Genomic DNA, 22,504 nt, shown 5'->3' with positions numbered 1-22,504 from the left:
TACAGGCAGCCCTTTGCGGGAGGGCTCATTCCAATCCAGGAAAGCAAGGGTGACCCTTAAATAACCACACCCCTTCTTTCTGTTTGTTTTCTGCAATACTGGGGAAGCAACCCATAGACTTCTCACTGAGCCACATCTCCAGCCCTTTTCACTTTAAGTCAGGGTCATGCTGAGTTGCTAAGCGCCCAGGCTGGGCTGGAACTTGGGATCCTCCTGCCTCAGCCTCTCAGAGTGCTGGGATGACGGTATCCGCCACCATGCCCACTTTAAGAGCACCTTTCTGGACAAGTCAGTGTCTCCCCGTCGCTGGGGAAACACTCGCCAGCCTGTCTTTACTCCCAAAACCTGAGGGGAAGAACAGGGGAAAGGGGGTGAGGCAGGCCGAGGCTGGTCCCCAGCCTGACAGCCCACGGCCACCTGACTGCAGCGGGTCTGCCCCACCCACAGTGAGAGTGTGTTTCACTCTCGCCCAAGCCTCCTCTCCTGCTAGGTAACAGCAAACACCACCTCCCAGGATGACGGTGCTCCCTTCCTTGGGGTGGGAGAGGGGTTTGCTGGCTTTGGTAAATAGGAGGGCTCAGCGCCAGGGGTGGTGGCACATGCCTGTTATTCCAGCCCTTGGAAGGGAGGCTGAGGCAGGAAGGTCTTGAGTTTGAGCCCAGCATGGACTACATAGTGAGACCCTGTCTCCAAAAATCAAGAGGCAGACTGGGACACTCATGAAAGAATTGTGAGACGTGATCTTCCTGTGTGACCATCGGCTCCCGCTGGTCACAGACAGTTCCAAGGCTGCAACCCAGCTTCTTCCGATGCGTGGGAACTTCGAGGAAAGGGGGTAGCGAGAATCCCAGCCTCCCCCAAACTGTGACTGTCTTGCCCCTTGTTTAAGTCTATTTCATTCCTCTTTTGTCTGAGCCCATAGGGTAGATGGCATCACATTTTCTTTTCTTTTTTTTTAATCACATTTTCTTGCATTCCCTGCACTCTTAGTTTTCCGCCAAAGACCCTTGACCCATTTTAAACATTCTAGTTTTAGACTCTAAAGCTTTGAAGTAGGAAAGACAGAGACCTAGTCACTAAACAGATGTTTGCTGAGCATCTACTACGTACCAACAGCTGCCCTGTGTGTTGCCCTATATACAGCCACCAAGGTAGATGTCATTTCTAGGCGGGCATGGTGCACACCTGTGATCTCAGCACTAAGAGGCTGAGGCAGGAAGATCCCAAGTTCCAGCCCAGCCTGAGCAACTTGGCAAGTTCAAAGCCAGCGTCAACTATATAGAGAGGCATCCGGCCTCAAGCAAACAAAAGATGTCATTTCAATCACATTAGCCTCAGGCTGTGGCCCAAGTGCTGGCAAACTCCAGGTGCAGGGGCCACTCCTGCTGTGTCCTGTTTTTGTACAATCTGTGACCTAAAAATGGTTTTGACAGTTTTTAATCATAGGGTGGGGGAAAAAAATCAAAAGAAGAAAAGTATTTCATGATGTAAAAACTGTATTTCTGCCCTGCACTCTTCTGTGTGCACATAAAGTTTTATTGGAACACAGGCACACACGTTCATTTTGCTCCTACCCACTGTGGCCTTCCTGCTACGATGGCATGGTGGGGTGGCCGGACAGAGACTATTTGCTTTCCAGAGATGGGAATACTTACTGTCTGCTCCCTTACAGAAAAACCCCCTGTTCCAGGGGGCAAAATGGGCCACAAATTCATAGTGAGATTAATACTCATCTCCGGTAGTGTTAGGAGATGAATACTCATTTCTGCCAAAGAAGAAAAAGCAGGATGGGACAGGGAGAGCAGGAGACTGACTGCAGGAAGGGAGTCAGGGGAAGAAAGGATTCATTGAGCTGAGACCCAAATGAAAAGGAGCCTGCTGGGGGGGGGGGGAAGCACTGTGGCAACTTGAACACCAAGTACAAAGGTCCTGGGGCAGAATCAAGGAGACAGGGAAAGTGGCTGCACCTTAGCAGAAGCAGGCAGGATAGGGATCGCTCAGGGCTTTGTTGCTACCAGTGGATCTTCAAAGAACTTCCGGGCTCTCTGCTGCACCTTGCTGAGTCTTCACTCCCTTCCCTACCACTTCCGCTCCCCTGCCTGTCTGCCTGCCCTCAGGACCTTCACACTCACTGTTCCCGCTGCCAGAATGCTTTGTTTGTTGCTGTTTCTCTTAACTTTTCTTTTTTTTTGGTACCAGGGATCGAACTCAGGACCTTGCTCTTGCGAGGCAGGCGCCAGAACCACTGAGCTAAATCCCCAGCCCCCCTCTTAACTTTTAATAGTCTCTATTCAGGTTGCCACGAAAGGGAGCAAAAGGTAGAGCTCTTCCACATGCTCCCTACCCCCACAGGGAAGGCCATTTTTTCAGAGCCAGTGGAGGCAACAGGAGTCGAGTGGCCCCCCGAGTGGCTGGGACACCTTATCCAACCAGCATAAGGGTCCTGGAACAGCCCATGCCAAGTAGGGACAAACTCAAAACTCAGTGCTCCCAAAGTGTAAAATTCACCAAAGTAGTAAGAGGGGCGGGTGTGCCAGGAAGGGCCGTCCCCAGTGGAGCCCCACTTCAGGGGGCCCAATTCAGCCAGTGACATGGCCCCACTGGCCCCGCCATGCATTTGCATGTGGGTGCCTGAAAGCACCGCAGCTGACACTCCTGCGTCCCGGCCCACGTTCCCCCGCTCCTAGGACATTACCGTCCGGAAGAGGCTGTGGAGACCGAAGTGAGCCATCCTAAGCCAATTTAAAAACAAACCATAGGGCTGGGGATTTAGCTCAGTGGTTCCGCTGCCTGCTCCGCAAGCGCAAGGACCCAAGTTCAATCCACGGTACCAAAAAAATAAAAAATAAAAAAAACGCATTAAAAACACACCGTCCACCGGATTGGCGGGAAGGGGGATGGTGATGGGAGGGATGGAGGCGCCCAGGGGGGCGGGAACCTGCTGGGGCTCAGAGGCCAAGGGCAGCCCAGGGACACCCCAACCCGGGTGGGCGTGGCCTGGATGGGAGTGGCCTGGGAGCAGCTCGGTGTCAAGGGAGAGGCAGCCCTGGAGTTCAAGGCCTTGTCCCAGGTCCTCCCAGGGGCCCACGTCTGGGGACCTGTGTGGCTGTCAGGACTGGGTACTGCTGGCACGGTGTGGGTGGAAGCTGGGGACGTCCCTCAGCATCCTACAGTGCCCAGGATGCCCCGCAGAGCACACCTGGCCAGACTGGGCATAGGGCGGATGTGGAGTAATCAGCTCCGGGCTCAGGGCTCCCTGAACCCCCCAAAACTCTTTGGCACCTCTCATGCCTCCCATGCAAAAAGCCATGGGGGAGGGGGGAACCACGTGCTCCCAATGCCCAGCCCACTTCACAGATGCAGAAAATGGGCAGAAGGTGACATACCTGCCTAGCAGGGTACCTGACCCCAGGTCTCTCAGGTTCCCAAGACTGTGGGGCACAGACATGGGCCAGGACCCAGGGATGGGCATCACTAACATCAGGGCAGAGCAGGCCCAAATCAGCCTTCCGCTGCCCAGTGTTCTCAGCCGAAAGTGAGGCCCCTAGGGTGGGACAGGGCTGAGGGCCCATGGACAGCTGTGTGGCAGGTCTTTGGAACCCAGCCAGGAGCTAGACCTGGCTGGTGTGCGAGCCGGCCATCTGTCACGGTGTGACCAGCACAGGCCTCCTGCCCACAGTTCTCTCCCTGCCCACCTCTCCTGCCCAGGGCACTGGCAAGGGCTGAATGCCCCCCACCCCGGCTCCACAGCAGGGGACTAGCCCAAGGTCACACAGCACTGAGCCCACAGTCGCATTTCCAATCCCAGGAAGTCACCTGGTGATTACTTGGGGCCACGCAGGGCACCTCCCACCCACTCCCTAAGCTACTCCACCATCACAACTTCTGCCTCAGCCCAGGGCACCCCCCCACCCGCACCTCACTGAACCCCAAGCCCTGGAGTGAAAGGCTCCTCCCAACCTGCCTAAGGGCTGGAAACCCAACCTCCACAAGCCAGGTGAATCCTGCCAGGTGTCAGATGGCACAGAGGACAGATGGGCTCCCCCGGGCTGGGACTCCCAGGGCCCCTGCAGGGGGAGGGGCGGGGCACAGGATGGGAGCAGAAAGCAGCAGAGGAGGAACCGAAGCCCAGACAGGGCGAGATGGAGGGGCACAGAGGGGACTGAGGAGCAGAGTGGGTGACAGACTGACTGATTAGCAACACTTTCAGCCTCTAGGGTTTAATACCTCCCTTGCAGCCCCTCCCCACAGTGGAAAGGGTTAGAAAATCAATTGCTGCTAAGAGTTGCACATGTTCCAGGTGCCAGCACGTGGACACACACATACACACACATGCACACACACACACACACACACACACACGGCGCCTAGCACAGTGCACACTTCCAGATACAACGCCGCCCACCCTACAGTGTCTGTGCAACCCAATCTCCACCACTCCTGGCCTCCCTGGCTACAACCTCCTTCAGCCGGGACAAGCTGACCCTCTCCATGTTCCCGCAACCCACAACTGGGAGCAGCCAAGATTTGCAAGTTTCAGAAACCCTCGCTTCAGGAAGAGCATCCAAAGTTGACTCTAGCCGTTTACACTCTGTCCTTTGGGGGGCTTTTGTAAAATAAAGGCCAAGATGAGAGGGGCTGCTCACCACTCCAGGCCCTTGACGCGGTCTCCCAAGGCTCTTAAGGCAGCTATTATTGGAGAATTAGGGGAGTCATTAACTCTGGCAGGGCTGTGATAAAAGCCCAGAGGAGTCATCTAATGAGCCCACGGCAGGGCAGGCGCAGGCGCTGCTTGCAGGACCTTTCTCCAGGTTGGGGACAGTCAGATAAATGGCTGTTGGGACTTGGAGCGGGGCACCACACCAAACCCTTCAAGACCCAGTCTCCTCAGACCCTAGGACAGCGCTGGCCCCCAAAGTAATGTGCTAAATCAATGCCATTGGCAGAGGCCCAGGGAAAAAAAGACACTCTTTATGTATTATAGGATTGCCCGGCTCCACAGAGCCCGGCCACCTTCCCACTAGTTTCACAACTCGGGGAAACAGTTCCCCAGGTGCTGCTCAATTATTAAAACAAAAGCATCCTCCCCCAACCTGACAGATGGGACACACTGAAACGCAGTCCCTACCTCCTCTGCTAAAAAAAATCCCTCAGAAAACCTTTCCCGGCTCCCCAGTGACACGGACCCCCCCATTCCGCCTGATGTCATCGCACCCACTGAGCACCCCCAGGCCCTGGCAAAGCCCCGAGGGCAGCACATTTCAGAGGAAATCCGTGCCCAGCCGTCACGGGGACGTCCAGGGGGACGGCGGGACCGAGTGCACGATCCGATCATCTCTATAGTAAAGGGGCTTCCTCCGTGATGGCGACCGGGTTGAAAGTGGGAGGGACGCGGGGGTGGGGCGCATCTTGAAGCTGCCAGTGCACAGCCAGGAAATTTTTTTTAATTAAAAAAAAAATCTAAATTGCATGCTTATTGAAGGGTGCTGTGGGACATGGGGGGAGTTTGGAAGCCTGGACAGCAGGGTGACTGGGGGAGCGGCAGTGATGGGCATTTCGGGGGCACCACTGGGAGAACACGTTTCGGGGGTGTTGGAGGATGCCCTCTGCCTCTCTAGTGCCCAAAGGGCCAGAAACGCAGGCAGGGGTTACCAAGGATCTGGGATCGTTTTTTTTTCATTCTTTCTCTTTTATTTTTTTTTTAAATTGTGATCAGGATTGTTTTGCATCATAAAGCAGAAGGGTCGGGCCGGCCACCCACGCTGTCATCTTTGTGCGCCCCCGGCCCGGGAAGGGGTGCCCGCCCCGCCCCGCCCCCGCCCCCGCCCTGGGCGCGCCCCGCCTTTGTCCGGCCCGCCGGGCCCCCGACCCCCCCCCCCGTCCGCAGGACCGACCGGCGCCACCCCCACCCCCGGCAGACCGGTTAACGCCCCCAACCACCCGTGTCGCCGGCCGGGACAAAGCGCGACGGCCCCGGGCCCCGAGCAGGCCGCGCCCGAGGCCTGGGCCTCGAGTCCCGGGCGCGCCCGCAGCACCGAGCCGCGGCGCGGGGCGGCCTGGGCGACTGGGCCCGCGCTCCTCTGTCCGCGGCCAGCCGGCTTCCCCGCTGGCTCACCTGAAGCGGCGCGCGCGGCCCGGTCCCGGAGCAGCGGCGCGCGCTCCCCCGCCCTCGGCGTCGCACCCCCAAGGCCCAGCCCGGGCAGGGTACCCCGCTCGGTCGCTGGCGGCCGAGCCCTCCGCAAGCGCCCTGGGGAGGGGCATATGAGGCGGTGCTCCAGCTCCGCCCCGGCTGCCATTGGCTCCCGAGCCCACGCCCGCATGCCTACTGGTCGCGGCTGACAGCTCCGCCCCTCCCCTCCACCGGGCCCATCAACACCGCACGGCCCGCCTACCGCGCACCCCGATTGGGCGGGTACAGGAGTCAGTCTCGCGTTCTCATTGGCCAGCCGTCAGGGGACACGCCGGTGCCCACTCACTTGCCCGCTGACCGGCTCCACTCTCATTGGTGGAAGCACACGCCAGGTAAAGCGGTAGTGACCAACCGGACAGCGTCGGGGCCACAGATTGACAAGGGTGCCTTGAGGGCCGCCAAACGACCGCACTGAGGGAAGCGAGTATTGGCTTGCGGGATTGACCTGAGACGCCAACTGGCTGGAGTAAATGCCAATCACTGTCTACTCTCTCCAGGCCCCGCCCTGGCTATCAGCAGGCCGCTGAGTACGTGAGAACCTGCACAACATCAGATCCTCCGGCCCGGAACGTGCGGGCCAGTAGTTCGAGACCCATGGCCGGAAATTGGACGCCGGGGTTCCCAAACTTGCAACATGCTGAGCTAGGAAACAGAGCACCCCAAAGCAACCTACTTTGCAAAGGAGGAGACCGGAGAATTGGATGAATACAGGGTCAAGCAACAAGTGCTTAACCCCCCCCCCAAGGCTGATCAGCAAGGGGGCGAAGGCTTCAGAGAATAAAGAGGGTTTCCCAGTGCTGAGTTCTCCCTTCCTTCCTTGCGCACTGGGCTGCCCTGGGCGCTATTCCCTAAGGTATCGGGGCACTTTGCAAATTGGGGAATTCAGCGCCCCAGTTCCGATTACAGGTCTCGAACCGCTCTCCCCCCGCATCCAGGGAGCGTTCTACTCCGTGGCTTCGTATAGTCAGCGTGTAACTAAGGTTCGCCATCATCACCGCTATTAGTGTATACTGAGCCGGGCAGGGGCATGAGCACACTCCCCTTTCACCGGCAGAGAGTCAACCCGGAGCTTTAACGTTTTCTAGTAACAAAGTGTATCTTCCCTGCAGCCACCAAGGCTTTCTGCTCTCCAGCATTTGCACAATTCCAGGATGCGACTCAGCGCTGAGTGCCCCACTTGCCAAAGTCTCCTAGCCCATTAGCAGGGTGCTGGGTAGGGACCTGAGGTGGACAGTGCACTGGCATACTCAAAATTCTGCATTCGATGAGACACGTTATGAGACAAACACACACACACACCATACTCCTGGGTTTTCAGAAATTCATTTGTGTGCAAATGCCTCAAAAATAGCAACCCCCTGACAGACAATTGAGTCTGCGGGGAGAGGGGGGATCCACTGTGGTAAAATGAGGAGTCGGAAGGGGATTTGAAGCTGTTCTGGGCGTTTAAAATTCTTAGGGGACCCTATTCACGTATTCCTCGTGGGATTTAAACTGCATCTTTAAAATAGGAAATAGAAAATGCCCTCCAGGAACTCCTTAACCCGGGGGGGGGGGGGAGCTAGGAAAGGGATTGGATGATGGTCCTACCGCACAACAAGGCACACCTGTAATCTCAAATACTTAAGAGGCTGAGGCAGGAGTTCAAGTCCAAGGCCAGCCTGAGTAACTCAGGGCGACCCTGGCTCAAAATAAAAATAAAGGGGGCTGGGGTATTTAGCTCAGTGGTTCTGTCGCCTGCTCCACAAGCACAAGGACCCAAGTTCGATCCCTGGTACCAAAAACATAAATAAATAAAAGGGTTGGGGATGTAGCTCAGTGCAAAGGCCCTGGGTTCCATCCCCAGCATGACTGGAGATAAAAATAAGTGCTATCATAAAGGGATTTTCCCACATATGTCTTTTTTTTTTCCTACATCCAAGTTTATCCTGCAAATCACTGAATTCCAGATGTTTGCATTTCACAGACTCTGAAATGTTAATGTTTTTCTTAAGCAGGGGACCTAAACAGTCAATTTTCCTTTACTTTGTTTGGCGACATTTTTTAAATCCAGTTATGTGGAAAACATTAACAATCATGGAATCTAAATGGTGGGCACATTTGAGGCTCACTGAATAATTCTTACACCTTTTCTATGTTGAAAATGTTCATAATAAAATGTTAGAAAAATGGGCCGGGGATTTAGCCCAGTGGTTTCGTCTCCTGCTGCATAAGCGCAAGGACCAAAGTTCGATCCCCGGTACCAAAAAAAAAAAAAAGTTAGAAAAAAATGAATCGCTGTCGTTTAATTAAAAGGCACCATATACAAAGTAGGAGGGGGCTGTTAAACGGACAGATGAACTTGGGGAGAGCTCATCCTTCCACTCTGCAGACAAGTATAATGGCCTCAAGGTGGGCCAGGCTGTATTGGGGAGCACTCGAAGGACAAGTCCAGGAGACCCTCTGCGCAGACCTCAGACATCAAAGGCCCCTCCAGTATGAGAGGTCAAGTTACAGCATCCTTGAAGGCAAGGTGTGGCACCAAGAAGCACTCGGTTCACAAAGGCTCCCTCACCCTATGGGTTGGTGCATGAAAATTAGAGATGCATGGCCTAGGGTGTTGGTGCCCATCTGTCATTACAGCACTCTGGGAGGCTGAGGCAGGAGGGTCCCAAGTTTGAGCCCAGCCTGGACAACTTAGCAAAAGCCTCACTCAAAAGGGGGGGGGGGGCTGGGGATGTAGCTCAGTGCAAAGACCTGGGTTCATTCCCCACTACTGGAAAAATGAACTTTAAAATGGAGAGATAGATTCTCTTATGTATTTGGAAAAAACATTTTTTCCTCAGGACTAGCAATTTAACTCAGGGGCATTCTACCACTGAGCTATATCCCAGCCCTTTTGGAGATGGGGTCTTGCTAAGTTGGTAAACTACCCAGGCTGGGCTTGAACTTGTGATTCTCCTGCCTCAGCCTCCCTAGAGCTGGAACAATCATGTGCTACTGCATCCTGTACCCTGACAAATCTAATATATTTGTGGGAGGAAATCTAACCTATTTCATTCCAGTATGTTACTAGGCACACATGTACTGTATATATACTGAGACCATGGCCCACACCTGTTTACCACGGTGCTAGACAAATCAGCTACTTGATAAATCAACCGAAAAGAAAACCAGGTATAAAATAGAATATACGACTGTCCCAAATTTTCTTCAGTGAGGGACATTTACATACACACACACCCTAGCTTTGCCATATCCTTGCCTTAGCCCTCTTACCCTCTTGTTCCTCAGTTTCCCTCAGAATATAATGGCAGAATCCAAACTATGAGGGTGGTTTTGCACTTAAACCATGTAGTACCAGCACCTAGTGGGTTCAGAAGAGACACCCATAATTAACTCCTAAATAAACGCACACCGCAATGTCACCCACAGGGGACAGGATTATCTTTCCTCACATGTAGTTTCCAAGGTGGTCAGCATTTATTTTGTAACCAGAGGTGGAGAGAAGCAAATGTCTTTTTTTGTTTTCTGAGACAGGGTCACACTTTGTAGAACAGGCTGGCCTTGAACTCCCAGCGATCCTGTGTGCTAGGATGACAGGCGTGGGCCACCACATCCAGCCAAAAAGTTTTACAAAATCAATCAGGTAGATTGTAAAAATGTGCTCAATCCAGCTTTTCAGTACTAGGGATTGAACCCAAAGGTTAAGAGGGTTCACGTGGCCAGACAAGGTGCGAGAGCTGTTAACACTCGCCACAGGGTGGACGGACCCTGAGGACGCTGTGCTCAGTGAGAGACGCCAGACACAGAGGACACAGCATGGGCTGCACGGACAGGAAACGCCCAGGACAGGCGACTCCAGGGACAGGAAGTGGACCTGTATGTAAATGCTGGGGACTGCAGAGGGGACAAGCAGTGACCATTCATGAGACAAAGTTGCTCTTTGATGTAACAATATGTTCTGGAATTAGATGTTGGCAATGGTTGCACAATTCTGTGAATATAGTAAAAACCAATCAACTGCACAGTAAGGGCCCAACTTGCAAACATTCGAGTTGCGAACTTTCACATACCAACTGACTTTGCACTAGGAACACGAGTAGATGCAAACAAATCATGAACTCCCGTGTGTGCCGGACATGGTCACAGTTGTGCTGCTGGGTGTTTGCTGTACAGTAGCGCAGTGCTCAGAGCCCAAAATGTGTGTTAATGCTTCACTTTGTATATTTGCATTAGAGGCATGTAAGACTCACTTTCTCACTTGTGAACGAATCAGACTTTAAAATGTTCTCCACTGGGGCTGGGGATTTAGCTCAGTGGTTCCACCACCTGCCTCGCAAGCGCAAGAACCCAAGATCCCCGGTACCGCAAAAAAAAAAAAAAAAGTTCTCCTGGAACTAAACTGGGGACTTATTGTACACTTTAAATGGGTGCAGTTACATGAAATCTCAATAAAGCTGTTATAAAGTCAACCAGGAGAGAAATATGCCCGACATTGTAATTTGTTGGGTTTTTTTTAGTACCGGGGATCAAACTCGGGACCTTGCGCTTTCGAGGCAAGCAGCAGAACTGAGCTAAATCCCCAGCCCCCAACGTTGTAATTTCTGTATAACAATTTCACTTTTCTGGTGTTTCCACATTTTTCTTTGGTACTGGGGATTGAACTCGGGCCTTGCGCTTGCAAAGTAGGCAGCAGAACTGAGCTAAATCCCCAGCCCATTTTTTAAATAATATGAGCCAGGCATCAAGGTACACATCTTGATTATATATATATATATAAAAAATCCAGGCACTTGGGAGGCTGAGGATCTGGGGCTAGCCTGGGCTACATAGCCAGAGCCCATCTCAAAACACAAAAACAGAAAGGGGCTAGGGATTTAGCTCAGTGGTGCCACCACCTGCCTGGAAAGCACAAGGTACTGAGTTTGAGTCCCAGTATCAAAATAAATAAAATAAAACAAAAAGCCAGTGCTATCATTCTATGTGAAAGCTTCCAGAGACAATGAGTCACCCTGACAGCAGCTGCCTCCAGGGACCCTACAGGCTCTTCTGGGAAGGACTTGGCCAGGGGACACTGAGAGCTCTCTGTTCCTCGACCTGGGCATCCTTCCTGTTTTTAGTTTATGTTCACACTTGACACTGAGATATAATTCACATCCCACACAATTCTCACCTACCACTCCCTCCTAGCAAGCCCCCAGCTCTGCCCGAGCCCTCAAAACCACTCAACCAGATCCTGTCCCCTATGGGGGACATTTCACATGAATAGGACCATGGATGGCATTCTGTGACTTCACTTTTCACTTAGGATAGCACTCCCAAGGACACAAGACATTTTAAGGAAAAGATGGCACATTCTATTAAAAATGTTATTTTGGGGCCAGGGATTTAGCTCAGTGGTTTCGCTGCCTGCTGCGCAAGCAAAAGGACCCGAGTTCGATCCCCGGTACCAAAAAAAAAAGTTATTTTTATCAAATTCCATCTGCCCACGTAATGACTTTATCATCAATAAAAACTGTCAACCTGGTCAGCGTGTGCACGCCTGTAATTCCAGCAAACTGGGAGGGGCTGAGGCAGGAGGATCACAGGTTCCAGCCCAGCTTGGCCAATTTAGCAAGACTCTGCCTCAAAATAAAAGTTAAAAGGGCTACAAATATAGCTCCGCACTCCCTGGGTTCAATTCCCAGTACTGCAAAAAATGTTAAAGTGGGGATGACGTTTCTTACCAACTTTTCTCTTGGGGTTTTTGTGAAGAGAAAATGAAATAATAGGCGAGAAAAGACACAGAACTCAAAGTTGTTTGCAAACATGAAGACAACCAGATACATCTGTGAAAAACATTTATTCTGAGAATCTAAAATCTGCACAAAGAATATTGAACTTCGGAAAAAGCCTACACAGAATTTCGTTATTTCTTCCCTAATACATTAACAGTCTAGTAAGAAAAAAAAACAAAAAAAACCCTTTAAAAATAGTATTGCTTCAGTCTGTTTGCAGTTACGTGATTTAAAACATCCCTGGGTCTACTGAGGTATACGCTGCAAACTTTGGTAAAGTTAGAAAAATGAACAAACCCTTCAAAAAAAGTATAAAAAAATACAACCAAATCCTAAGTTATATCTTTCTTGGTACATATGCTACAAAAAAAAAAAAATTCATTTCAAAAAGCATTCGGTACAAAAAAAAAAAATAAAAAACAAAATCCCCCCTTGTAAGTTTCAGTTGCTGAGTTTTAGAAAAAAAAAAAAGATGGGTGAAACTCAAACCACCCCTAACACCCACTCAGCACGAGGAAGGAAGGAACAGGCGCAGTATTTAGAAAATCTGGTTGGCATTTTTCAAAACTTCAGTGCTAAAAAGGAAGAGCCCCGTCTTGTGAAGGACGAGCGAAGGCACTTGGACAGGGCTCCGTGCTCCCCACCGCCCCAGCGGCCCCATGGAGGCCAGGCAGATGCTGTCCTCCGGCGGGCAGGCGGGGATAGAGGACCCCGGCCGGCCGAGGTGCCCATGGATAGCTTGCAGGCGAGTCTGCCCAGCTGAGCATCCTGTCCGCTTAGCCGCCTCTAGGCAGTCGGCAAGGACCCGCCAGGAACCAACTTGCTGCCACCAGAAAGACGACCGGCTTTGACACTGGGGAGGGGGGACCTCGGGGACTCCCCCAAACCTCACATTTGGCTCTGGGCAGCCAGCGGTCGCCTTCTTAGCAGTCTGTGGCGGGAGCTTCTGAGAGCTTCTGAACTCCACAGGAGTGCCAGGGCGCAGCCTCAGGCCGCGGGGCCCATCCCATCTCATGCAGATAAATTGCAGCTTTATAGTTCTGATACAACTAAACCAAACACAAGTCCAACTTTCAGCTAGAACTTGGAAATTCCTGAAAACGTATACATTAAGAAACAACAAAAACAAAAACAGGAAGACAAGGCTTTGAGGGAGCAGAGGGAAACTACATGTTTTAAGTTAAGCCCACTAGGAACAAGGCCAACGCCAGGCACGGGGACGGGTCCAGCGCCGCCGGAAGTGCTCGGGGATCACCGGCCGCTGCCATAGCCGGGAAAGAAATGGCTGAGGATGGTCTGGAGTGCCGTGTTCACCTGCATGGCGTAGCCACGGCCCAGGTCATAGCGGCAGGCCGGGCAGCTGAAGACCTGGGCACGGAATGACCTGTCCAGGCAGTCCTGCGAGACAGGGTGGGTGGGTGAGGTCCCGGCCTGGCCCCCATGCCACTCCCTGCCCACAGCCAGCTTGGCCTCTGCAGGGTCCCTGAGAGGTGCCAGGCTCATCAGCTTCTGCAGCTGTGCCTCAGGCTGACTGCCAGGGGACTTGTCATCATCTCCGAGACCTGTCCAGCCCAACCCCACCAGCCTGCTGCCTCTCCCTCCATGTGACACCCAGACCAGCCTAGGGACTGTGGTCTACATCCCCTACACCCTGCTAACACCAGACACAGTGCCCACACTAAGCAGGTGGCCAATAAACACCCATCAGGGAGGAGGAGGAGGAAGCAGCAGAGACCTAAGGGTGCTGAAGACGGCCAGCAAGGCCCAGTCCTGGTGCCCACGTTGCCTCCAGGTCCTGGCTGCTCCTGCAGTGCTGCCCCATCCAATCTCCCCTTCCAGGAAGCCTTCCCTCCCTGCCCGGCTGACCCTAAGTCTCGCTATGCAATAGGCCTAGAGCAGGGAGCTGCTGAGGAGGAGTGATTACCGCCTGCCGAGCACCCCCACACGCTCACCTTGCACACGTTGTGCTGGCACACAGTGGTGACAGGCTGGAACACCAGCTCCTGGCAGCAGATGCACTGGAACGTCTCCTCCACCTTGCTCAGGAACACCTGGAACTGCACACGGGCAGGCGCATCAGCCATCCCCACACGGCCCCCACCCCGAGCAGGAGCAGCTGGGTCCCATTTCGTGACAAAGAGCAGAAACCCAGGGCCATGCAGGCCACATCCAGGGTCCCCCAGTGGGCCCAGCATGGGGATGGATCAGAAAGAAGGCCCTCACACATGGGTTTGGTGGAGGTGCCAAGATGTGCAAGAAAACCAGGCATGGTGCCACACGCCTATGATCCTAGCACTCCGGAGGCTGAGGCAGGAAAGTTGCCAGGAGTTTTAAGGCCAGCTTGGCTACATAGTGAGTTCAAGGCCAGCCAGAACTACACAGCGAGACCCCATTTCAAAAAATGAAAACAAGGCCAGGGATGTAGCTCAGTGGCACCGCACTTGCCTGGTAAGCATAAGATCCTGAGTTCAATCCCCAGTACCACAAAAAGAACCCCAAAACAAAAAAAAGTCCCTGTGGGGCTGGGGACCGCAGAGAGCATGAGGAGCTGCCCCCAAATGCAGAATGGGGAGAGAAAGCTCCATGAAGAAGATGGCTCATGCATGAGGCCAGAAGGAGCAGTGGGAGGTTGGATGGGGACCCAGAGAAGCCCACAGGGCAGTCCTGGGTCCCGTAAACACGTCCCCTCACATGACAAGAGATTCTGCTGACAAGAATACACTAACACAGAGGGGGGCGGCTCCCACCCCCCCAAGTGGGCCAGTGTCACAACGGTCTAAGAGGGAGGCACAGGAGAAACGAAGCCATGGGGCCACCGAGACTGACCCTGCCAACGTCTCCAGCTGCCCCAGAAGGCTCCTTTTAGGGTTCAAGCCTTCAAAACAGTGACAGCTTAAGTCTGGTTTGTTCTGAACTACTAGGCTTGGGGTCTTTTATGACAGGACCCCCAACAGACTCACATGGGTCAGGGAAGGTGAGCCTGGACTATCAAGGAGGGGACGCCGGCTGGATGACAATGACTGATCAGTGTCAAACCCCACTAAGGGCAGGAAGAGAGAGATAGGTCTGGCTTGGAGGTCCCTCAAAAAGCTAAACCCAGACCCCCATCCTGAACCAGCAATTCCCACCTAGGATATACCTCAAAATCGAAGCAGGGGCCAGAAGAGACATTTGCACATTGGGGTCGCAGAAGCACGAGCATACAGCTCAAAAGTGGAACTAAACAGGGGAGGATGAATACGCACAGCTTGGTCCACCCACACACTGGAATATTATTCAGCCTCAAAAAGGAAGGAAGTCCTGACACTCCTACAGCAGGGATGGACCTTGAGACCATGCTACTCAGGACTGAGCCAGACACAGGAAGACACGCACCGCAGGGCCCCACTCCCAGGAGGCCCAGCGTGGTCAGATCCACAAGGACAGGAGGGAGGACATGGTGTCAGGCTGGGGAGGAGATGGGAGTCAGCGTTTCCTGGGACAGGGTCAGCTAGGGAGATGGAAAGTCCTGGAGGTGGATGGTGGGGACAGCATAGCTGTTGGATATTCGCGATGCTGCTGAGCCGTGTGCTTGAACATGGTCTGGCTGCCAGCTGCCCCATAATGCACACGTCACCAACGTGAGCTCACGCCCAGGTGGACTCACCAAGCCTTCTCTGAGCGCCGTGAGGACCTCGGTCCACAGCTTCATGTTGCTCTCATCCGCCTTGATGAGGTTGCTCTGCTCAGCCGTGAGTCTGTAGGGCTCCAGCTTGGTCTTCTTGGTGGTCTGAGGCTGAGACCCACTCTGGCCTGGAGAAGACAGTGGGTGAGGGAGCGGCTGGCTCCTGCGCAGGACAGGGAACTTGGGGACGGGCGAGACATGCACCTGCTGACTTCCGCTTCCACTTGCCCTTCTTGGAGGGCGACAGGTCTTCCTGCTCCTCGGCCGCCCTCTTGTTCTCCTTGTCCCGGTTGGCCAGGGCTTCCAAGTAACCCTCTGGATACTGCGAAACAGTGGATGCATGGTGAGACAGCCCTCAGCATGACTGGTCCCCAAAGGCGCCTGATCCCCATTCCCTCTTCTACAAGCAACTGACAGAAGCTAGGGTGTGGAGCAGGGCTGAGGGTTTGCCCAGACAGAGTGCACGAGGCCCTGGGTTCCACCCCCAGCACACAATATGCACACAAGCCCAGCCTGGGCGACACAGCAAAACCCCACCTCCACAGCAAAGCCAAACCTTCAACATCCCGAGTAACCTGCAGTTGTGCTGACCAAAGTCATGAATAAACACTGTGCCCAAGGGGGCCAGGGATTTAGCTCAGTGGTTTCACCGCCTGCTGCGCAAGCTCAAGGACCCGAGTTCAATCCCCAGTAACAAAAAACAAAACAAAACTGTGCCCTGCCAGAAGGTGACATTCTCCATCCCACTGCTGTTCCCTGCCCCACTGCCTCAGTGCTGAAATTCCCGGGCTGCACAAACACATTCAGATGACAGTCCCTGTGCCCCCGGGGGGTAAGCGCTCTCTGACTCTCACCAGCAATTAAGATTCCTGAAATAGTGCCCAACATTTTCGTGCTATACAGCAACGTGCAGGGAATGAGAAGCGAACACCATAATTACAGCCTGCACCTCTCTCAGAAAACAGAGCGAGTGATTCCTCTCGCTCCTCCTCTGCCTGCTCTACTGGTTCCTTTCTGCCTTGTTGGAGCGGGCGGAGGTGGTGCACAGAGGAAAGACCAGCTTCCAAACAGATGGGGGCCAAAGCCCTGCGTGAACATGGCCATGCCAGGGAGGTCTGGCTCTCCCTCCACACAGATGACATGCAAACCGGAAGCTGCGCCAGACACCTGGAGAGGTGGCTTCTACATCACACAACGTGGCAAAGCAACTCAAAGCAAGGGGAGCTTGGGGGTAATACCAGAAGAGACTCAGAGCCAGGGAGCCTCAGGCCTGGGTGCCCGCTCACTTGCTGACCCCAAACTGGCTCCTGCCCCACCCAGAGTGGCTGTCCAAAGACATGGCAGAAAGTAGACAGCAGAGCCAAGTGGGGCCCCTGCGTGGGTGTCGGGCCTGGGCGCACCTGCATGGTCAGCCCCAGCTTCTTGGTGCGGTCCTTCCCTTCCTTGGTCCAGGGCCCAGGTTCCACGTCATCCCTGCGCAGGAGGTAGCGCCACACGAGAAAGCCAGACTTGCCCTTCTCAGGCCAGTACTTCACGACCTACAGGAAAGAGATGGGTAGGGGTGTCAGGAAGGGGAGCCCACCCTGGGGGCGTGGCGGCCCAGGAAGACTTGTGGGAGGGGCAACAGCCGGAAAGGGCATGGCCTGAGAGGGACTAGTGAGGGGCGTGACCCTAGAGGGTGTGGGCGAAAGCCAGTGAGCACCTAGCCGGTAGGGAGGGGCGTGGCCAGGGAGTGCTGGGGGGTCTGGCCAGAGGTCTAGATCCAGGGCTGTTCGCGGGTATGGCCAGGTGTGTTAGTGAGGGGCAGGGCTAGGAGGAAGGTGTGGGAGGGCATAGCCAATGGCACTGGCTCACCTTATAGATCCCATCATAGCGGTTGCCCTCCGCAGGTGCGTACTTGCTGTGCTTGCCGCCCTTCATGTTTCGCACGACCCGCACTGGCTTCCCCGAGCGCCATTCCTTGGACTCTGCGCCCTTCTTGTCGTTGATGGGGGCGTAGCAGTTGAGAGCCAGCGCCCTGTGGGAGAGTCAAGACTGGACTTGGGAGCTGGGAATATTACATACACTGTCTGTTTAAAGAGCTCTCTGGAAAGACGGCAGCAGCTTGAGTTTCTACAAGAGTAGAACATTAGTTTCTGCCCTGTTGTTTCTCAGCATTTTGGAGTTTCTGGCCAATTTCACAGGGGACATAAACAGGGTCTGAACATTGCCTCAATCTGTATTTCTTTGATTACTGGAGGTGAATGATTAATTTACCATGGACAGTGGCTGTCCACATGTCCTTCACTCTTTCCCCCATTGTCTTTACGTAGTAGCCACAGCTGTCGCCATGATGGGCACATTTTACTCCTCAACAGTCACTGGCTGTTTGTTTCACAGATGCCCCTTCCCCTACCAACCCATCAGGTCTCTCAGCCTTTTTCTTTGGGTTTTATGCTTTTAATCCTGAAAAGCCCACCCCACTTGCCTTGGGGGGCCAGCAAAGTCTGACCCGGACCCTGGTTTTTGCAAGTGGCTTGCTTACAGATGGTCTGTGGCAGCTGCTGCACCCAGGCATCTACCACAAAGACCAAGTGGATAGCAAACAGGAAACACACAGCTGCCCTAACGGAGAGAACGCTTTAATCCACCTGAATGGCCCCCACAGCTTTAGTAAACAAGGGAAGAAACGATGTCCAGCTCTACACCCCACCACACGCTGCACAGGGCCATGCACCTGCCAGATGCCAGATCAGAACCAAGGACCCCTGGGGGGTCTGGGGAGAAACAAGACCAGCCATTTCCACGAACCTGTTGGTATTGGTGAGTTTCTGGTCAGATGACTGCCCAGCAGTCCGCTTGTTGCCAGAAAGATCTCGGCCACCACTACCTGTGTAGGTGAAAGAATTCCCATTGTCCTGCAACAGAAAAGAGGGGCCAGTGAGCCTTCCACTCAGGGAGAGGGGAGCCAGGGAACCAGCCCAGGCGCCCACCAGTATAGTGAGTGTCAAAGAGCAAGGGAGCGTGGGTGACGTGAGACAGGGCTCATGGGTTCTATGCTGGGAATGTCACCCAGTATTGCTTCTAAAGAAACAGGATGGTGCTTCCTCAAGAAACTGCACATTAGGGCTGGGGATTTAGCTCAATGGTTCCGGCGCCTGCCTCACAAGGGCAAGGTCCTGAGTTCGATCTCCGGTACCAAAAAAAAAAAACTGCACATGATATGACCACATGGCATTCTGGGAGGCTGAGGCAGGAGGATAGCAAGCTGGAGCCCACCCAGGGCAACATCGTGATATAGCAAGACCCTGACTCAAATTTTTTTTTTGGTACCAGGGATCGAACTTGGGTCTTTGCGCTTGCGAGGCAGGAGCGGGAACCACTGAGCTAAATCCCCGGCCCCAAAATTTTTAAAATTTAAAAAGAAAAATTTTTTTTTTGGTACCGGGAATCGAACTCACAACCTTGCGCTTGCAAGGCAGGCATGGTGACACTGAGCTAAATCCCCACCCCGCCCCCCCAAAAAAATTTTCTTAAAGGACCAAAGTAGTAGCCCAGTGCAAAGACTGAGTTCAATCTCCAGTACTGAAAGGAAAAAAGAAAAAGATCATGTGACCCAGCAAGCCCACTGCTGGGTGTATAGCCTGGAAAACTGAAAGCAGATTTTTTTTTTTTTTTAAATTTTATCCCATTCCCCCCCTCAATCCCCCTCCCCTCCCTACGTACAAAAGCTTTGCTGAGGGCCGGGGATTTAGCTCAGTGGTGCCACCACCTGCCTCGCAAGTGCAAGGTCCTGAGTTTGATCCCCGGTACCAAAAAAAGGCTTTGCTGAAAGCAGATCGTGAAGTCATGTTTGTACAATATGCACATAGTACTGTTTACAACAGGCAAAAGGTGGGGACAGCCCAAGTGGCAATCAACAGATGAATGGAATGGAGTATGAGAAAATGAAAAAATGGAAACTAAGTCTTTGTAAATAGGGAGGGATGGAGGGGTTGAAGGGAGGGCAGGGGAATGGGGAAAAAATAAGAATGAAAATGGATTATGTAAAGGGGCAAATTTCCACTGATGAATGCCATTATACTGTATACCTAAAATGTACCAATAAAATTAATTTAAAAAAGATGAATGGACACACATCATGGGGTCCATCCATATGATAAGAGTATCACACAGCCATGAAAGGGAAGAAGTCCTGATGCTGCTCCACCGTGGATGGACCTTGAGGCTGCGCTGCTCAGGGAGCTGAGCCAGACACAGGAGGACATGCACCACAGGGTCCCACTCCCAGAAGGCCCAGCTTGGCCAGATCCACAGCGACAGGAAGGATGGTGGTGCTGGGCTGGGGAGGGGATGGGAGTCAGCGTTTCCTGAAGAAGGGGGCTCAGTTTAAGGAGATGGAAAGCCTGAAGGTGAACGGTGGTGATGGCCACACAGCCATGGAAATGCACTTCCTGTTGTAAGCTGAGGGGATGTGCTGCGGGACCCCCAGTGAATGTGTAAAGCCTCAGATTGTACCAAACTCTTTTTTTGTTTTGGGGTTGATTTTTTTTTTGGTTCCAGAAATTAAACTTAGGACCTTGCACTTGCAAGGTAGGTGCAGTGGCACTGAGCCAAATCCCTGGCCCTATTTTTTGTTTTTTGTTGACAGGGTCTCACTATGTTGTCCATGCTGGCCTTGAACTCACTATGTAGCCCAGGCTGGCTTGGAACTCATGGCAATCCTCCTGCCTCAGCCTCTTGAGTGCTGGGATTACAGGGGTATGCCACCATCCCCAGTTACAAACTCTTAAGACTTTTTCTATCTTAAGTAACCACTTATCACAACTGGCACAACTTTTTTTTCTCCCTCACAACTCCAGTTAGATTTATTCTCAGCAACTTCAGTGTACAATGACTACAAAGTCAAGAACTTTTATCTTTTCATTTACAGGAAGCATTGTCTGCTTTCACCTGGCATATGCACTGCCACCATTACTCCTCTGGTGTTTAGGAGCCCCTATTAAATAAGTACAGAAATACAGTGCTATGATACCACATGATACTCACCCTGATAACCAGAATGGCTGCCTAGTGACTAATGGGAAGGTAGTCCATACCATGTGGAAAGAGTTGACTAAGAATGAGCGTGGGCACCACAAGAGTTCAATGTGCCATTCAGAATGGCACAGAACTTTAAATGTATGAGTAGGTTAGATCTGAAATGTTCCATTTACTATTTCTGGATTATGGTTGACTAAAGTTCAATCTGAAAGGTCAATGTGGAAACCATGGGAAGGAGCAAGCAATTAACAAACTTAAAAATAAACCGATGTGCCAGGGATGTAGCCTCAGCAGTGCCTCATCCGCCTGGCAAGTGTAAGGTCCTGAGTTCAATTCCCAGTATTGTAAAAAAAAAAAAAAATAACGATAATAACAGATAATAAGCCAGGAATGGTGGTGCACACCTATGATCCCAGCACTCTTGAGTGAGGCAGGATTGCCAAGCGTTCAAGGCCAGCCTGGGCTACACCATGAGACCCTGGCTCAAAAACAAGGCTCAATAGGAAAAAAAAAAAAAATGTAAAGCCACCCCGACTCACGCACCTCATCGTCCTCATAGCCCCCAGCCAGGACCAAGGAGTAGGCCCCATCATTGCTCCGCCCATGGATGCCTGCAACGTGAGGCCGATGGACACCGGACTCACTGACCTGTGTACACCAGAGACAGACGGCACCATCAGCAATGACCACAGCAGAGCAGAACCTTGTCCCCCCCACCTTGCAAAGCCTGGCATTCCCAACCCTGCCTTGGGGCCACACATCACCTCCAGAGTCAGGCCATGCTGTTGAGAGGGGTAGGCTTACAACCCAGCCCACCAAGTGCACCAAGAGCAGCCCTGCAACTCAGCCAGGCCGACCCGGCTCTGCAGCAGGACACAAACACCAAGCACCTGGGGTCTGCTCCTACCAAAGTGAGCATGGTCCCTTTCACCCAGCCGACCCTGTCCTGGGGACCCTGGGCCATTTGTGGTTGTCACAACTGGGGGTGCTGCTGGCATGGAGCAGATGGAGGCCAGGGATGCTGCTCAGTGTCATGGATAGCCTCACAGAGCCTGCTAGCCCTGTCAGCAGTGGCTGTGTCTCCTCCACCCTGGCACACAGTCCAGAGGCTGCCAGAGGGTTGGAGACAGAGCTCAGAGGCACAGTACTGGCCTAGCATGCATGAGACCCTGGGCTCCAAAACAGAAAACAAAACTCAGGCTAGCCAGGCACAGGGCTACACACCTGTCATCCCACTGCTCTGGGAGGCTGAGGCAAGAGAATGGCAAGTTCAAGCCCAGCCTGGGTAATTTACCAAGACCCTGTCTCAAAAATTAAAAAGACTGGAACGTAGCTTAGTGTGCAAGTCCTGGGTTTTATCCCCAATACTGAAGAACAAAAAAAGAAAAAAAGACCAAAAACACATGAAGCTGCTGGTGGCACTGGGTGCTGGCAGAGCCACCAGAGGTAGGAGACGTCATTACACACGGGGACTGGTGGGGAAAACAGGTTCATTCCAGTGACGCCAGCTAGGCCCTGGCACAGCAGCCTCAGGGCCAGGCTCAGGGCACAGAGCAGTCACACACGTAGTGCCAGCAAGGAACTGGCTGTGTCCCTGCGCTCTCGGGCCGGCCCCACCCTCCTGGCCTAGGAGCTGGTGCCCGCGGTCCCGGTCACTGCCTTGCATGCCATGAACCAGCCTGGTGGGCACAGGAGCCAGTACCTGCACGCGGAACCGCCACATGGTCCCCACAGGGATGCCTGGGATGGGTCCATAGTGGTTGGACGGGACAATAGTGCACTCCTTCGTGCGCCCCACGCACGCCATGCCCTGCACGGTGGACAAAGAGGGACAGTTATGAGCATGGGAGGGGAGGACGGTGGCACGGG

At 53.2% G+C, this 22,504-nt stretch overlaps 2 protein-coding genes and 1 long non-coding RNA gene across 6 annotated transcripts in view; 1 reads left to right on the top strand and 2 right to left on the bottom strand.

The window, feature by feature from the left end:
• The window catches only part of Kdm4b (lysine demethylase 4B), a 96,738-nt gene extending 90,400 nt beyond the window's left edge, over positions 1 to 6,338 (bottom strand). For both annotated transcript variants that reach the window (XM_004865707.3, XM_004865709.3), the window contains exon 1: positions 6,116 to 6,338. In XM_004865707.3, the coding sequence (XP_004865764.1) occupies positions 6,116 to 6,261 (146 nt within the window). In that variant the 5' untranslated portion in view covers positions 6,262 to 6,338. The remainder of the gene's footprint in view (positions 1 to 6,115) is intronic.
• Positions 6,336 to 6,987, top strand: LOC147821199 (uncharacterized). Its single transcript, XR_015447428.1, has 2 exons — positions 6,336 to 6,522; positions 6,688 to 6,987. It is a non-coding gene; the product is annotated as an uncharacterized LOC147821199 (long non-coding RNA).
• Positions 6,988 to 11,995: 5,008 nt separating this feature from the next.
• Positions 11,996 to 22,504, bottom strand: part of Uhrf1 (ubiquitin like with PHD and ring finger domains 1) — a 30,861-nt gene continuing 20,352 nt past the window's right edge. For 2 of the 3 annotated variants that reach the window (XM_087201251.1, XM_004865710.3), the window contains exons 9-17: positions 22,338 to 22,445; positions 21,179 to 21,283; positions 18,404 to 18,510; positions 17,468 to 17,630; positions 17,014 to 17,151; positions 15,818 to 15,935; positions 15,596 to 15,741; positions 13,902 to 14,006; positions 11,996 to 13,347 (exon numbers count right to left, since the gene is read on the bottom strand). In XM_087201251.1, the coding sequence (XP_087057377.1) occupies positions 13,201 to 13,347; positions 13,902 to 14,006; positions 15,596 to 15,741; positions 15,818 to 15,935; positions 17,014 to 17,151; positions 17,468 to 17,630; positions 18,404 to 18,510; positions 21,179 to 21,283; positions 22,338 to 22,445 (1,137 nt within the window). In that variant the 3' untranslated portion in view covers positions 11,996 to 13,200. The remainder of the gene's footprint in view (positions 13,348 to 13,901; positions 14,007 to 15,595; positions 15,742 to 15,817; positions 15,936 to 17,013; positions 17,152 to 17,467; positions 17,631 to 18,403; positions 18,511 to 21,178; positions 21,284 to 22,337; positions 22,446 to 22,504) is intronic. The other variant, XM_021245111.2, reaches the window with a different exon arrangement.

The sequence above is a fragment of the Heterocephalus glaber genome, unplaced genomic scaffold, assembly GCF_053883595.1.
Source record: "Heterocephalus glaber isolate CG9 unplaced genomic scaffold, H.glaber_assembly_v1.0 deba00001760, whole genome shotgun sequence".
Lineage (NCBI taxonomy): Eukaryota > Metazoa > Chordata > Mammalia > Rodentia > Bathyergidae > Heterocephalus > Heterocephalus glaber.
The sequence above is the reverse complement of the archived record's forward strand: the minus strand, read 5'-3'. Positions and strand labels throughout refer to the sequence as shown.